The sequence below is a fragment of the Ambystoma mexicanum genome, chromosome 11 (genome assembly GCF_040938575.1).
Source record: "Ambystoma mexicanum isolate Mex_15411 chromosome 11, UKY_AmexF1_1, whole genome shotgun sequence".
NCBI classification, from domain to species: domain Eukaryota; kingdom Metazoa; phylum Chordata; class Amphibia; order Caudata; family Ambystomatidae; genus Ambystoma; species Ambystoma mexicanum.
Genome location: NC_090934.1, coordinates 1358534336 through 1358550218, shown reverse-complemented (window position 1 = coordinate 1358550218; position 15883 = coordinate 1358534336). Strand labels below are relative to the sequence as shown.

The following is a 15883-nucleotide window of genomic DNA, read 5'->3' as shown; positions in this document are numbered from 1 at the left end:
TGGAATATTTGTTATCCAGTTTGCTCAATGTGGAGGGGGAACCAACTAGCAGTAGTTCGGTTTTCTCACTGTTGAGACATAGCCAGTTTTCTGCCATCCAGGATTGGATTGTTGTGTAGATGGAATTGAGGGTGTTCTGGTTGGCCTGAAAATCACCCGAGAGGGGGATGAGTCCCTGGGTGTCATCAGCATAGTTTGTTTATGAGATGCCCAGGGAGTCCAAGATTATGAACAGTGGCCTCGTGAAGAGGTTGTAGAGGGTGGGGGCAGGGCAGGAGCCTTGCGGGACCCCACATTTGATGGTGCTGGGGTTGGCGCTTGAAGAGTCAGAGAAGACCTTCATTGCTCTGTCCTTTAAGAAATTAGTCAATCCATTTGCAAGCCCTATCAGAGAAGTTGGCTACTGACGAGAGGTGCTGGCAGAGGGTTTTGTGGTCGACCAGATCGAAAGCTACTGAGAGGTCCAGCAGTAGGAGAAGTGCAGGTTTGCCTGTGTCTCTGAGATCATCGATTTGGTTTTTGAGGTCAAGGAGAGCTGTCTCGGTCCCATGACGAGGTCTGAATCCTGATTGCCTGAGTCCTAGGAGGTGGTTGTCTTCTAGGAATTTCTGAATTTGCAGGTAGGCTGCTTTTATCCAAAATTTTCAACAGGAAGGGGACGGTGTTGGCGGGCCTGTAGGTCACTGGGTTGGAGGGGTCGATGGAGGGCTTTTTTAGGAGCAGACAAACCCACGCTTCCCCCACGCTTCCTTAAGTCCCACTGGGACGTAGCCAGAACGGAAGGAGGCATTGATGAATGCTGTGATTATAGGGACTAGGGAGGGGGCACAGTCCTTGATGACTTGTGCGGGGCAGGCGTCGCCCTTACAATTGGAGGGTTTGATGGATTGGAGAAGTGAGGTGACCTCGTTTTCACTCATATCTCGAACACGGGGGGAAAAGGTGGGTTTGTCTCCTGGTGTGAGGTCACCTTGAGTACTAGAGATCAGTTTAGTGAGCTCTCGTTGGTGTGCAAGTATTTTGACTTGCAAGGTTTCCAGTTTGCTTAGCATGGCAGACTCAATGGCGTTACACCAGGCTTCATCCTTCACTATTGGAGACAGGGGAGAGGTGGGGGGTCTCAAGTTCCCTGAAAATGCCAAATATTTCTCTACTTCCGGATGTAGCAGTAGCTATCCTGGTATTGTAGGATGAGGCTTTAGCATTGTTGATGGAAATTTTGTATTGTTTAGAGATGGATTTGAAGGCGATTCTAGTGGGGTTGTTGATCCATGTATTGAGAGCAATCCTTTTTTCCCCGCGTAATTTTAGGAGATCCTGAGTGAACCAGGCGTTAGAATGTTTGGATTTCTTAGCTTTTTTGAGGGTGAGAGGTGCCACCAGGTCAACAGCCTGGGTGATGACTGTCTTGAAGTCATTGGCAAGGCTATCAGGGTCATCAGTGAAGGGAGGTAGTAAAGCAGGTACACTGAGGTGCTTAGATAGGTTGTCGTGGGTGAGCAGTTTGGGGCTACGGGAGATGGATGCAGGAAGAGAGATGGTAGGCGGAGTAGGACCTCTGGAGGTGAGGATGTTGAACAGAATACAGTGGTGATCGGACCAGGGTTGTGGGGTGATCACAGGGGGGCTTAGCGTCCCCGCGTGTACCCTCGACTTGAGCCCTGAAGTTAGCACTTGCATGTCAGGGAAGTGCTTGGAAGGTTAAGAGGGGACAGGAGGCAACTTCCTTCACGGTTTCAGACGTGAAGGGAAGAGAGATGCTGCTTTTCACCTTGCAGCTTCATCAACAAAGACATGCCAGAACTTGTAAAGAAGTTGGATGCCATAAACACCACATTTAGTTAAGAATGCAGAAAGGGACTCAGAAAATAGTTACCTCAGATATCTTACAGGGACATTTGTACCACAGGAAGGCAAAGGGATCACATGGATGATATTTAAAATACAGAAGCCATAATCTGCTTAATGTAAACGTTATGCAAGCCCCTCAGCACTGGGTGCTCCCACCACCTGTCAGAAAAGGAAAAATCTAGGTTTAATGTTTAATTTAGATCATATGTTTGTTTCCCTGTTATGGCACTAACTTGCGCTGTCCTTCTTCAGAAAGATCCTCCTGCTTCTCCAAACATAGGGTGGATTAGACAAGAGCCTTGATCCTGAGTCGCTTGGACCAGTGTAATGACTGAATAGGTGTAAAGACAGGCAACCAGGCTGTGCCTCAACTTGGAAAAGCATGATCAGTTCAGGAGTCCAAATTTGCCACTGGCTAGTGATAATTGACTGCCATTTAAGAAATGGTGTGCTGTGTGTATGGAGAGAATTGAGGGAGGGAGTTGCTTTGTTTCCCTGGCTAGCAGTTTGCAAATTGAAATTGTGAACCCTGATCAGGTGAAACTTGCCTTAACATGTCTCTGGTGCCTTCCACTGGAGGCAGGGATAATATTTAAAGTACTACACTCCTTGTACAGAGTATACCGCAATGAAGACCATGCTTCTCGCTTTTTCCCTGCCAGAAACCTGTGATTGTCTGGACACACATACAATTCACCAACCATCCTTCACGAGTCACAAAATGCATAACCCTGAGATTCCAAGGCCTTGTGCTTTAAAAAGCTATTAGGCCTTGCTTGGGTGGTGAATAAAATTGGCTCACAATTCAGAAAACCTTTAAAAATGAACTACTCCAACGTTTTCGGCAGAGAAGTGTAAGACGTGGCTGCTGCTATTGATGACCATTGGATAGGGTTATTCGCCTCACACACAACTACCAGCCACTGAAGTTACTGCAATTTTCCCTGTTGGCACCTTTCTAAAATGTTTAAATAAGTAAACACATCATCATTTTAATTTTCTGATATCTGTGTCTTGTCCATAGCTTCCTAGGATCTAGAAAGCTTAAAGGGATGGTCTAGTAAAAATTTGTATTTAAAAAATAGATAGGCAACATAAAAAAAAAATACTAGCATTCTCCGTTTTAAAACTTCCTATGTAAAATTTTGAGCTATTCAAGCTCAAAATTCGCAAAAGCAAGCACATGGGCGCATCCATTTTGTGAAATGGAGGCCCTCCTGTGCTGGCTTTTGCTTTTGCGGCACTAATGAAGGAAAAGCCAGCCAGCTGTAGTAAACAAAGGCTACCGCTGGGTGGCTTTCCCTTCATTAGTGCTGTAAGCGGAGGACGGGGACCGGAGACCAGAGCAGGAAAGCTGCAGCTGAAATAAGTGCTATTTATTTTTTTTTTAAAAATAAGCACTAGCTGCGTTTTTTTTTCTAAGTTTTCTGGGCTGGAGGAGCCGGGAAAACTTAGAAATAAAACCGCAGCTTTAAAAACGTTGTATTTATGTTTGCGGTCGCTTTTGAAGCGAGCGCAAACATAAATACAACGTTATTGTGTTGGAAAACGCTGCGGTTTTTCTTTCCAAGTTTCTCAGGCTCCTCCGGCACGGAGGAGCCTGAGAAACTTGGAAAGAAAAACCGCAGCGTTTTCCAACACAACCGCATTGTTTCTGCCTGAATCTGCTTTACCATTTGGGGCTCTCGGGCTCCCCGAGAGCCCCAAATGGTAAAGCAGATTCAGGCAGAAACAACGTGGCATTGCGGAAAACAACCGCGTTGTTTCTGCCTGAATCTGTTTTCCCATTTGGGGCTCTCGGGCTCCCCGAGAGCCCCAAATGGTAAAGCAGATTCAGGCAGAAACAACGCGGCATTGCGGAAAACAACCGCGTTGTTTCTGCTTGAATCTGCTTTTCCATTTGGGGCTCTCGGGCTCCCCACGGGGAGCCCGAGAGCCCCAAATGGGAAATCAGCTGCAGGTAGAAACACTACGCGGCATATAAACATAACCGCGTGTGTTTCTGCCTGCTGTGGCTTTCACTTTGGGTCTCCGGTGCTCCCCTGGAAAAAAAAAAAAAAAAAAACGCAGCTAGTGCTTATTTTTTAAAACAAAATAAATAGCACTTACCGAGATTCAGCTGCAGCTTTCCTTCTCTGGTCTCCGGTCCCCGTCCTCCGCCTACAGCACTAATGAAGGGAAAGCCACCCAGCGGTAGCCTTTGTTTACTACAGCTGGCTGGCTTTTCCTTCATTAGTGCCGCAAAAGCAAAAGCCAGCACAGGAGGGCCTCCATTTCACAAAATGGATGCGCCCATGTGCTTGCTTTTGTGAATTTTGAGCTTGAATAGCTCAAAATTTTACATAGGAAGTTTTAAAACGGAGAATGCTAGTATTTTTTTTTATGTTGCCTTTCTATTTTTTAAATAAAAAAATTTACTAGACCATCCCTTTAAGGCACATACATTTTGCCAGATTTTTGTCTTGTGTGGAAGGGTTCCACAACACAGCAAAGCCATTTGTTTTTGATGATTTACTATGCCAAAGCAAGCAAACAAGGCCTTATGTATGATACACACGCATGCAAACGTGGGAATCGGCAGATTTTAAGAAAATCACTGAAACAAAGTCCAGTTTGGACTCGGGCGGGCAGACTACTTCATTTTCACATTTTGAATATGTGAATTATATATGAAACGGCCTTAATGTATTCTTTTCATCTCCTTACAGGAAATTAAAAGATTTTCTGGCAGATACAGTGGAGTCCATCGAGATGAAAAGCTTCATTGGATATTTTGTCAATTAGAAAGTCATCTTTTTTTGTCATACAACATGCACAGTCTGTTTCAATGATGTCAGAGAGCAAGTCTCCAGAAAAGAAGAAACTTCGCAAGAGCCTCTCAATTAGTAAAACAAAGAAAAATGCCCCTGAGAATGCGACGCCATCCAAATCGTCCTCAATCATTGCATTTTTTAACAATGTACCCCCAGCAAAATTTGCATGTCCTATTTGTGGTGAACTCGTGCCGCGGTTTGAGATGAACAACCACTTGGACAAGGTGTGCCAAAAAACCCAAAGTTTACACAGTGATGACGTGATTTTGGTTGAGCCTGTGAATGTGCCGTCTTTGAAATCTGGATTAACTGCTTTGAGACAAAATAAACGCTTAAAAACTTCTCCAGCAGAGAGATGTTTAGATCCAGTGGCAACTATTAGTCCTAGCTGGAGGAGTAACAAAGACAAAACGGAATGTGTGAATGTGCAGGCAAGTCCTTACTTCCAGCAAGATGATCATGAATGTGGAACACACGACCTTCCAAGGGCCGGAGCTGTAAATATGGGGTCTGTGGGAAGCCTGTCATCTAAACTGTCAAAGAACTGCCAAAAAGGTCATAGCGCACCAAGTGTGTGGGAGTCCCCAATCTTACCTATTCACTGTGAAGGCGACGAGTCTGCAGATTGTGGCTTAATGAATGGTTCTCAAAAGGAAAACCAGGGTAAGGAAAATAATGCTGCTGCCAGGACAGAAACATCAGTCACGGAAAGTCCTGCTGAGCTCATGATAACTGAATGTGGCAGTGCAGGAGTTTCAGCTGCATGTGCCAGACCCAACCCCGAACCTTGCCTGGCCCCCAAAATAGCACTGGCTTCAACTAAAGACATCCCTAAAGTACCAATGTCTCTTGTGGGGAAAAGTCCTAGAAGGCAAAGGAAGTCTGCAGCCAAAATTCCTAAAATACAAGGAGGCAAGAAAGTATTGCATTCAGAAAACTCTAGCACAGTGGAACCGTGTGATGGTTCTGTGGCAGAAGCTCGGTTGGTGATCCGCAATGGCGCAGCCACAATTTCACACGCGGATTGTGGGAATCAAACTGATGGCGCTCTTATGGGAGGCGGGATGGAAGTGCATGCTGTGGAAGAGCCGGATTACTTAAGTGCTGACATAATTTCGGAATTTTCTAAACCCTTTGAGGAGAAAGACTTGCAAGGGGACGTTCCTGAAAATGCAGACGGTAGTAGAAGTTCCTCAACAAACCCATATGGACAGCCATACTACCTCCGAAACTTCCTGATGGTGCTTCAGACTGTCATGGACAATGAAGACGATATGAGTCTTTTTAATGAACAGGATACGAGTGTCCTGACCAAGTTCTTCCAACTTTCAGGTATGTATTTATTTATTTTTGCTTTTACAACTGTTGGGTGGGAATCCTTGTTAGAGTCCAATACTAATGCAAGTGATAGCAGCGGGCTTTGCTCAAAATACATTTTTCCTTTCATGTTTCTGACGAAAAGGGATGGAATGTTGCTTAATGGCAAAACTGATTCACCTGTCCAATTTGAGTAAACAATCCTGCCAGTAGAAGGTTACTGTTTTCATGAAATCCGTTGAAGTTCATGTTGATGTCTGCAGGTTTGTAGTACAGAGCACATTTGAAGGAATGAAAGCTGGTATGAAGTTACATAAAGGTGAGGGACCATATTCCTTGTTATCGCCTCTTTCCACCCTTACATATATCCCTCTCTTATTTCATCAAACCAGTGGTCTTTGATCAAAGGTCTCACGACCTGCTATATATCACAAATGTTTTCTAAGGCATCCGTTATGATATAGGTTATTTATAACACGCTTAATACCCAGAGGTTTCTAGGCGCGGATGCGGGGATCGAACCAGCGTTGCTCTGTGTCGTCTTGCTTCCAAGGCGAGCACATTGCCACTGAGCTATCCTCCCGAGACAATAATAATATGCTCCCATTGGTAATAAGCATGCCATGGGGTGCTTTACAAACACCCTTTTCCCTTCACCCTCTGGTACTGCATCTGAAGCATAGGATTATTTCTTGTAGACCAGGTCTACATTTTTATCTTCTCCAAGGAGACAGTTTGTTCCACAAAAGGGAGGCAATGACTGGGAAGCTGGAACCCCCTGCTCTTGTACGTCTAAATTGTGAGGTGGTCAGTCTTTGGCTGTTGATGGGTCTTGTGGATCTGGAGGAGCCGTGCTTCGAGAACCTCTGCGGATGGGAGGGAGGAGCGGAATTGGATAGACATCGATGAGTAATGGAAAGATAAAGTTGATACGTTCTCTGACTGACTTCTAGATCATGCATTTTAAGTTGGGGGAATTCCCTCATTCAGGCCACAAAAAGTATGGCAAGTGATAATTCACTCTTGGCAGGTGAGAAATGGTGTGCTGTGTGCATGTAGAGAACTGGCTTTCAATTCAGGGAGCGAGTGACATCTGTGCTTGGCTAGTATCTTGCAACATGACCTTTTTCACCCTGCTCTTCTCTAACATGTGAAATAAATTACTGACAATTTCCTAAGTGATAAAATCTTGTGTTGAAAAGATTTTAGAAAGAGAACATGTCTCCCAGCAGCCCTAAGACATCAAAGACTGACTGATGTGACAGCCATTCTGTCCTCACACCCAGATAGTGAGGCGGTCTTAATCTGTGTGTATAGTTCAATGTTGCAAACGTTTTAAAGTTGGGGTGAGTTCTGAGAAAAATGTAATGAGCACCAAACCCCAGTGTGTATCGTGCATTTAGTGATTGAAGCTTGCAGCCCTTTTTAACACAGGGACGTTTGTTAAATATAAAGAATTCTGGCCATTCCTTTGTTCCCTAATGCTCTTCTGATTTTATGCAAAGCAAGCTGTAATCTTCACTGGTGTTATTTGCCGTCTTCCTCTTTAACTTAGGTGTATTTCAGAAGAGTACAATAGGAGTGTTCCAGTCTGTCCATCTTCAATGATAACCTTCTGTAAATAATGCACATTGTTTTTATAGGTTTTGATATAGTACTTTGCTCAGTAAGAGAAGTGTACCATTCTTATTACGAAAAACTATATACAGGTCCAATAAGCATTGTTGTGCTTACTTTAATCGCAGATTTTGCAAAATATCACAGCCACCACACACACCAAGATATGTTTTTTCCCTCGGATCGGAAAACTGTCAGGAGTTGGCAGGTTGTCGGAGGTGCGGGGGGCAAACACGCACGTGACAACGGTACTCTGACCCACTTCGTTTTATATTTTCATCATTCTATTTGACAGTGCTGTAAGTCTATTAGTTTCATGGAGTGTAATGGAATGGGACATCAAGGGAAGCGTGCAGCCCCTGGGTTTCTCCGATATTTTAGTGACTTCACGCTACTTCCTGCCAATCCTAAAGACCTGCGATAGAGTATATATATACTCAAAATGAAATTGCCAATATTCCTAAGATGTTTGACCTCGCTATGACATCCTCACGAGGCCATTAAAATTCGGCCCCCCTCCCCTCCACCGATCCGATGCCTTCATTGTTTTTCGAAAATGTTTATAATTTGTTTGTGCGTGACTTCCATTGTGGCAGGGCATTTCATGAAACCAGCCAAAATATCACGAATGCGGGCTTGTACAGTCCATTAGACAGAGCCTGGGGCAGCAACGGAAATTATTGATGTCCCAGGTAAGCGAGATTGCAGACGTCTGTCTGATACTTTGCTTCTTTCTTTTGGGGAATGGAACCGCACACCTCAAGATGGCAGCCAGAAGCTCTACGTGAGGCTCTTTCAACGCAAACTGAATTGGATAAAAGTCGCTAAAATTGAGTATACAGAGATTGGCGCTGATTTATTACCTCTAATTGAAGAATTGGCGCACAATGGCTTTCTGCAGACAGGTATGACTTTAATCGCCAATGAGATGTAGCTATATAATGCCTGAAATAGTATTAATCTGTTATCGTTTCTTTTACATTACAGTCCCCAGTCTTCATTGCAATTAGGAGTAAGCAATATCACTGGGTGGGTGGCTCATGGTTCAAGCCCTATCCACTGACATGAGCCAAGATCTGCAGGGCCCACTCAGCCCGTCATCCTTCCGAGGAATGAAAGCACGTCCCTGCACGCTCACACCATAGAATATACAGCCCGCCAGGGAAAAAGGATCAAGACATGCTTGCAAGGATAACAAGTATTTATTCCTAAAAACTAGAAAATGCATCAGCAAAGAACTCTTCTGCCGCCAAGCGTTCTCAGTTCCATAGGGAGGTGCAGCACATTATAACCACAAAAGAAGTCAATAATGACGTCATGACATGGAGTACAATTCTACAATACGAATTGGAGGGACCCTATACATGTAGAGCCTGCTCTATATGGGATCCCAGGACATTGGTCCATCTTCATCTGTCCATTTCCTTCCACGTGGACGCTGACGGGCTTGTCACCTGAGTGAAGTTGGCCTAATAATTGGCTACCAACACAAACTTATTTTATCGCTGTAACAAGCACCTGGGAGATATAGGAATGGGCTTGGGAGATACAGGAATGGGCTTGTGGTGAGCCGAGGTCACACTAACTCGCATGCTTCACTCGCTCTGACAGACCAGCAACTCCCAAGGTCTTCCAACTTCCTTTTTGGCTATAATTGGTTGCCACCCTGCACCTCGCTGCACAAAACACATGACCCATTTATGAAGATGCGATAGCCTTGCCTTCTGATCTTAGTGATCGATCGAGGGGTGTAAATATTTTATGGTCGGTGGTGTGGGTTTGGATGGTCCTTTGGCATGCACGGGTCTCAGGATGAAAGCATTGCAAAGCTGTATTTCTTGTGAGGGATTATTGGGAGCAGTAGGGCCTTGCTATCTGTTCCGTGGGATGGTACAGCAAAGAAGCGCTCTGCTCCCTTCACATGACCTTGCCATGCGCATTCTTCCCAGGGCGGCGCGTGGGCCTGTAACTTCTCGGACAATGGAGGATCTTTTAGACTCTGCAAGACATGGCAGGGGTGGGATTAGGGGCGGAGTGATGTTTGTGCTCATGGGAGGGATCTAATACTAACACACAAAATACTATTCGCCGTGCTTGGCAAAAACAAATGGGTGATGGCTGGAAGGCTTAGAATGAATCTTAACTACAGGCATTGCTCTGGGCAACCCTCCAGACCATTATTCTTCGCCTGCCAAGCCATTACAGAAGGGGAAAGACTGCACTTATTCAGACTTACCCAGTCGGCTGCCTTAAAACAGCACTTGCCACTTGCTGGTTGCACTACCACAGTTTGCCTCAATTTTCTATTTATTTTATTTATCTGCGCTCCTCGGCTTCTGCACTTTCCACTCTCCCCCTTCCATGCACTTTTTCCCTTTTCCCTTTCCCATGGACTTGCGCGTTCTCAATGTCACTGGGCCTAGTAAGATCGTTTTTATGTTGTGCTGTGTTCTCCATTGTTCCCCTCCCTTGCCTAGTCGCGCTCTGAAACACTTGTGTACGAGCCTGATACACATAAAATATATCATATCATATCATATCATATGCAAATCAGGCTTGGCCCCACCCCAAAAGGGGCAGTCCAGCCCGAACTACTAGTTCACATCCCTTCTGCACGAGACCACAAACATCTCCTTTTTTAAATTATAGGAACCCACATGCAACCTGCCGATAAAGACTATTGGAAAACAGACATGCTTTGACCAGACCCCACAAAAGCGAAACTGAATCAAACAAATACCCTGCAAACAACTAACAGAACATTCTAATGATTTACCCAGCTGGTGCCAGTTCCTGTTGTCTACTTCCCTCTTCTCCCTGACTAAAATGTGGGAGGATGTACTTAATGGTTTGGTGCCTTGAGGGCCATGCAAGGGATAAAAAGGCGAGCACTTCTTCCTTAGTTCCCAAACCAGGAACAGCCTCAGATGAGAACAGTGATGCAGACCCACTAGCTGAACATTGCAGTTTTGAAGTTCAGATGTATTGGAACCTCACCCTTTCTATACTCTTTGCACATACTCTATCCAAAAATGTCATCTGACCTAGTACGATAGTAGCTGTTTGTCTTCCTCCCCCTCCCTCCTTGTTTGTTTCCTCCCCTTGCAGCACTACCTGAAATGTCATCAGGCCTAGTACGATAGTCGCTTGGTTTGTTCCTCTCCTCCTCCCCCCTCTCTGCACCTCGTGTCAACTACGGCTCTACCAGAAATGTCATTGGGCCTAGTACGATAGTTGCTTGTCTGTCCCATCTACTACCCCCCCCCATCCCCTCCTTATCCCTGTCATAGTTCTTACTTTATCCGAAATTGTCATCTGACCTAGTACGATAGTAGCTGTTTGTCTTCCTCCCCCTCCCTCCTTGTTTGTTTCCTCCCCTTCCAGCACTACCTGAAATGTCGTCGGGCCTAGTACGACAGTCGCTTGTTTTGTTCCTCTCCTACTCCCTCCTCTCCCCCTCCCTGCACCTTATGTCAACTCTCCGGCTCTACCAGAAATGTTGTCAGGCCTAGTACGGTAGTTGCTTGTCTGTCTCATCTCCTACTCCCCACCTCTCCTTATCTTTGTCATAGCTCTTGCACTATCTGAAATGTCGCCAGGCCTAGTACAATAGTAATTTCACAATCTTAATGTCTCAAGACCTTGTAGGAATGTCACTGTACTTTCGCTTGCTCCCTCCCTTGCCTTGACGCACTTTGAAACGCATGGTGTATAGGCGCTATACAAATAAACTATCAATCAAAAACCCACTCTTCTCTGAAATCTATTGCTTCCTTATACTACTGCTCAAATACCCCTGCACACAGCCACCAGCAGAATGAGCTTTTGGTTCACACAGTGCAAAAATGGGGCTGGTGTGGTCTCCAGTAAGGTGCTCTGGTGCCTGACCCAGGGGCCGATCAACCATCTTGGTCCCTATAATGTAAATAGAAAAGATTAGCGAATGGCTTGCGGCTGATACTGAGGGGCTTCCAGGAAGGTGGAGCTGCACCATAGTTCAGGGGAGAAGTGGTGCACACTGATGTATTGTGGGGGAAGTGATGGCACTTCGTTTAAGAGCTTTGTTCTGTTTGTGATTTAATTTCCCCTGTGCCTACCACCACCCTTCTGATCTTTTATAAGGGGGCGGCTCACCATGCTAGTAATGTTGAGGTTATCCTCAGAAATGTCATAAAATAAGGGAATATTGTGAGGGGTCAGCAATGCGAGGCGGACAACTGCTTGTAGATTTCTCAGAATATGCCATTTTATTAAAGAAATTATATAAAGAAAATACCTTGCTTGGCCTACAATACAGAGGAATTCTCCACGTAGTCTAGAGGCTAACAGAACATTCTCTAGCATGGATAAACTGGCCCTCACACTAAACAACAAACATACAAAGGAAATTATATAACAACACAATATAATAAACAATATCGACACAATATCTGAATGGCCTTCTCCTGTCCTGGGCAAGATCCCTTCCCCAGGATTCAAAATCATCTCCAAAATGTTCAAGAAAAGAGAGGTTTTGAACCAGTTCTTGAAAGATGAAATTTAAAGCAAAAGTTCAACAAACAAAAATCCTGGATGAACAGCTCCCCTTCCAATTTCTAGAAAAAAAATAGCACCAATGGTAATCCTGGTTATAATTATACATTTTCTCTTCTTCAAGATCATTTGTCACAGTTCAAAAGAAGGTGTAAAATTTCCCAACGTCAATAATACACAATACATTAGGACATCTTCAGTTTCAACTTTACATTTGGTATATTTGTCAGGATGCTTTATTTGTGCTACTGCTTCTATTTTCAACAACCACACCTTTACTGTTGGTACTATGAGAACAGTCACCTTTATCTCATAATACGTTACTGTTTCAAATCACTTCAATGTGACATCTGCTGACAACTTAATATACCACCACAGTTCAAGTATTACTACTGCTCAGTATTGTTGAATCATTAGGTAGGCTTTGACCAGACACTTCAACCTCTTCAGGTAAACAAGGCACTCTTCATTTTAATGGCTTTCTTAAAAGGGGTAGCCTCTTTGCCTCTTCGGGCTGTCTAACTACCACAAGAACAACTTGCTTCTGCTCACAAGACTCTCCTTTTTAGCTTAATCAGTCTTTTGTTTATTTATTTTGTCATTTGTATAGCGCGCGCCGAACCCGGAGGCATCTAGGTGCTTTTGCATAAGATGGTTGGTTAGAGAGGTTGCTTACATAGCAGGTTACATACTTTAGTTACAGTGGTTCTATCTTGCATTAGCTTACGGTAATTAGACATTGCATTGGGTTACTATATGCTGGAGAGTACATACAGGTTAGGACATAGTTGTTACAGATCGAGGAAGGTCACGGTGAGGGGTAGGTACAAGGTATAGTTGCGTATGCAGCTGGATGCTTCTATGCATCTTGGGAGAACCAGGTTTTGAGGCCTTTGCGGAAGGTCCGAAGGGAGGGGTCTGATATCAGGGCCAGAGGCATGGAGTTCCATTGTTTTGCCGCAATCACAGGGAAACTACATCCTCCATCTTTTTACCATCTAAATCTTGGGATGGCCAGGTGGCAAGAGTAGGCTGATCGGGTGGGTCTGTTAGACTGGACTTTGGAGAGTTGTGTGGCGAGATAAATTGGAGCACTATTTTGCACCAATTGTATTCTACTTCAGAGTATTCTTCACAAGCATTTGGTTCCCCTTCCCCAGCTTTACTCCCACCTTTCTGCCAGTTATCAGCTCAAGTAATAACCGAGAAGCTTACGTGCCACACTCAGCTTCAGATCACAATGGTATACTTGTTTCTTATGCCACGTGATTGTTAACAACTTCGCATTGTAATTGGATGGCTCTTAAACTCTTGGCAAGACAGGTTTCACTATGAAAAGGGGGTGCCCATTGGCAAGGATACTGATAGTTCTTCTCTTGAAGACTTTAGGCTCTTTACATCTATGAAATAGAACAAATGTCACTTCTGGATACAGTATAGAGTTCAGTCTCTCAAGTGAAAACCCAATTGGACAAACACAACCTCTGCAAGTAGGTTTTATGGTTTGAAGTTGAGTAATTAATTGTATTCCCATGTAACGGTAAATGATCAGATTCTGACTTCCTTTGGGGATTACAATTAGGCACACGCAACCTCTCTTTCAAGCAGTTTTCACTCTATAACTTCGAACTCTTATATAGACAATGTTCGGTATTCGGTAATGGTTTAGGAAGTGTTTCCTTATATTAATTAGAGACACACAACCACTCTGTTACACAGAAAGTCTTTAGAAACATCAACAATGGTTTTCAAGTACTTTAACTTATCACACGAATAGTGATCTTCAACGTTATGCGCAAGTTCTACAATTCCGTTGTTGGTAAGACTTCTGATATAACGAGCAGTGTTTACTCGCAAATAACAATATGCATGTCAATTAGGAGCTGGCTACAGTTACCGGCAAGGCTCGCATTGTGTTTCTGAACGCTGTGCTTCACTCCTCGGCTTCGTAGACACTGGTTTTGAAGGTTGCACTACTTTCCCGACTTCTTCTGCCTACTTCTGGCTCGCTGGCTTGCCTTCTGCTTCTGGCATTAGTCTCCCAAGGCTCTGCAATCACGGCAACAAGGCTCACATGGAGAAAACTCCGCCTCCTGCATACCTTCCGCTGCGCAGTATCTGCATTTAAGAGTTAGAGAGAACAGGACTCTCTGCGAGCTTGCAGGTGAAATCTGCTGTCTCAGGTGTGTGGGCCATTAGCCTTACTTGCCTGACTACTATCTCTGAATTGCTCATCATCCCCCTACCTCGTTTCAGTACCTCTAGGATTCTGGGTCTTGTAGTTTCATCCACAAATGTATTATTTCTAAAGGTATATTTAATTCCCTTAAGACTTCTAACAGAGGGACTATGGGTATTAGCTATTACAGAGGAAGTTGTTTGAGTGAAGACAACATTTCTATAATCCTTTACATTATACCCTTGGGTTTGAGAGAGCTGTTTTGTCTGGGATACCAAAAAGGATCTTTCTTTCAGTATGTCTTGTTCTGATTTTACAACCTTGGGTCTCATATGAGGTTGAGGGACATTAAAATAACAATAAGACATAACCTCTTTAGGTGCAATGGTAAAGAATCTTCCTATCCGAGGAAAAATACTGCGTCCCATCCCATGGAATCTCCTCACCACCCTGGCCCCTGTCTCCTCCCAGGTGATCCTCCCGTGGTACACCACCCCCAGGTTTGGGATCAAGAAGCATCTGCCTTCCCCTGGCCACCTGGAGGAGACTTTAGGCAGGGGGGAGCGGGGTGTCTGTAGGATTCTTCACAATATGAATTTTTGGAACTATCATCTGTATTGAGGTGGAACCCCCAATGTCACCTTGGGAACAGAGTTGTGGTAGAGCAAGATACTGCCAGCAGAGTGGAAAGGCAATGTCTCCTCAGAGGGTAGGCTGTATCAGTGCTGTCTGCGCTCCTATTTGGCCAGATTGCGGGTCTTTTTATTTGCTGGCCATATCTAATATTCTTTAATGGGCTCAGAAGGGTGTAATGTGAACGATACAAAGCTGAACACGCTCCCAATAGCTGGTTGGGTTTCAGATGTCGTTAAGTGCTGCTGTTTAATTGGCATAGCTTTGTCCTCTGCCTTCTTAATGTTACTTCCACAACATGCTTCCTTTAACGTCTATGTTAACATATTTACTACATGTAAACTTACAGAATCTGAATTACTGGACGTTTCTGAAGTGCTGGATTTGCTCCCTGCACCAGAACTTAAAATGCTGGCAAAAACCTTTCATCTGGATAACCCAAACGGTCAAAAGCAGCAGCTGGTTGAGAGTTTTCTTCGTCTGGCAAAGCAGCGGTCAATCTTCAGCTTTGGCAAGAACCAGCCTGGCATTGGAGCAGTTATTCTGAAAAGGTAGCTCATGGCATTCACCATCAAGTTTCCCTTTTAATAGGTAACTTTCTTCCTTTTCTCCATTGCTGTGTCCACACCCTAGAGCACCTGCAATGAGGCTAGTGCACTTTTCAAAAGCATTAACATAACATGAAATATTCTGTTGATTTACCTGTTCTCTTGCTGGTGGCTGATAACTTTGTATTGTGGGAGTAACCGAGGTTTCCCACATTTCTGACGTGTTCTACTTGAAAGTCCATTTGTACCCAGGTGGCACTAGGTATTGCTAAGAATATCTGCTAGTAGTACAAAGTGTAGACCACTACTTACATCTGAGCAAGAGGAAGTAAATGGCAGTCCTGTCATTTGATGATGCAGGCTGAAAACGTCCATTGGTTAATTTAGCATTG

General features: G+C 44.3%; 1 protein-coding gene across 4 annotated transcripts in view; it reads left to right on the top strand.

Annotated features, from left to right (window-relative positions):
• The window catches only part of FAN1 (FANCD2 and FANCI associated nuclease 1), a 169252-nt gene that overhangs the window by 16686 nt on the left and 136683 nt on the right, over positions 1-15883 (top strand). For 3 of the 4 annotated variants that reach the window (XM_069624919.1, XM_069624916.1, XM_069624917.1), the window contains exons 2-4: positions 4560-5996; positions 8363-8503; positions 15293-15494. In XM_069624919.1, coding sequence (XP_069481020.1) covers positions 4679-5996; positions 8363-8503; positions 15293-15494 — 1661 coding nt within the window. In that variant the 5' untranslated portion in view covers positions 4560-4678. The remainder of the gene's footprint in view (positions 1-4559; positions 5997-8362; positions 8504-15292; positions 15495-15883) is intronic. The other variant, XM_069624918.1, reaches the window with a different exon arrangement.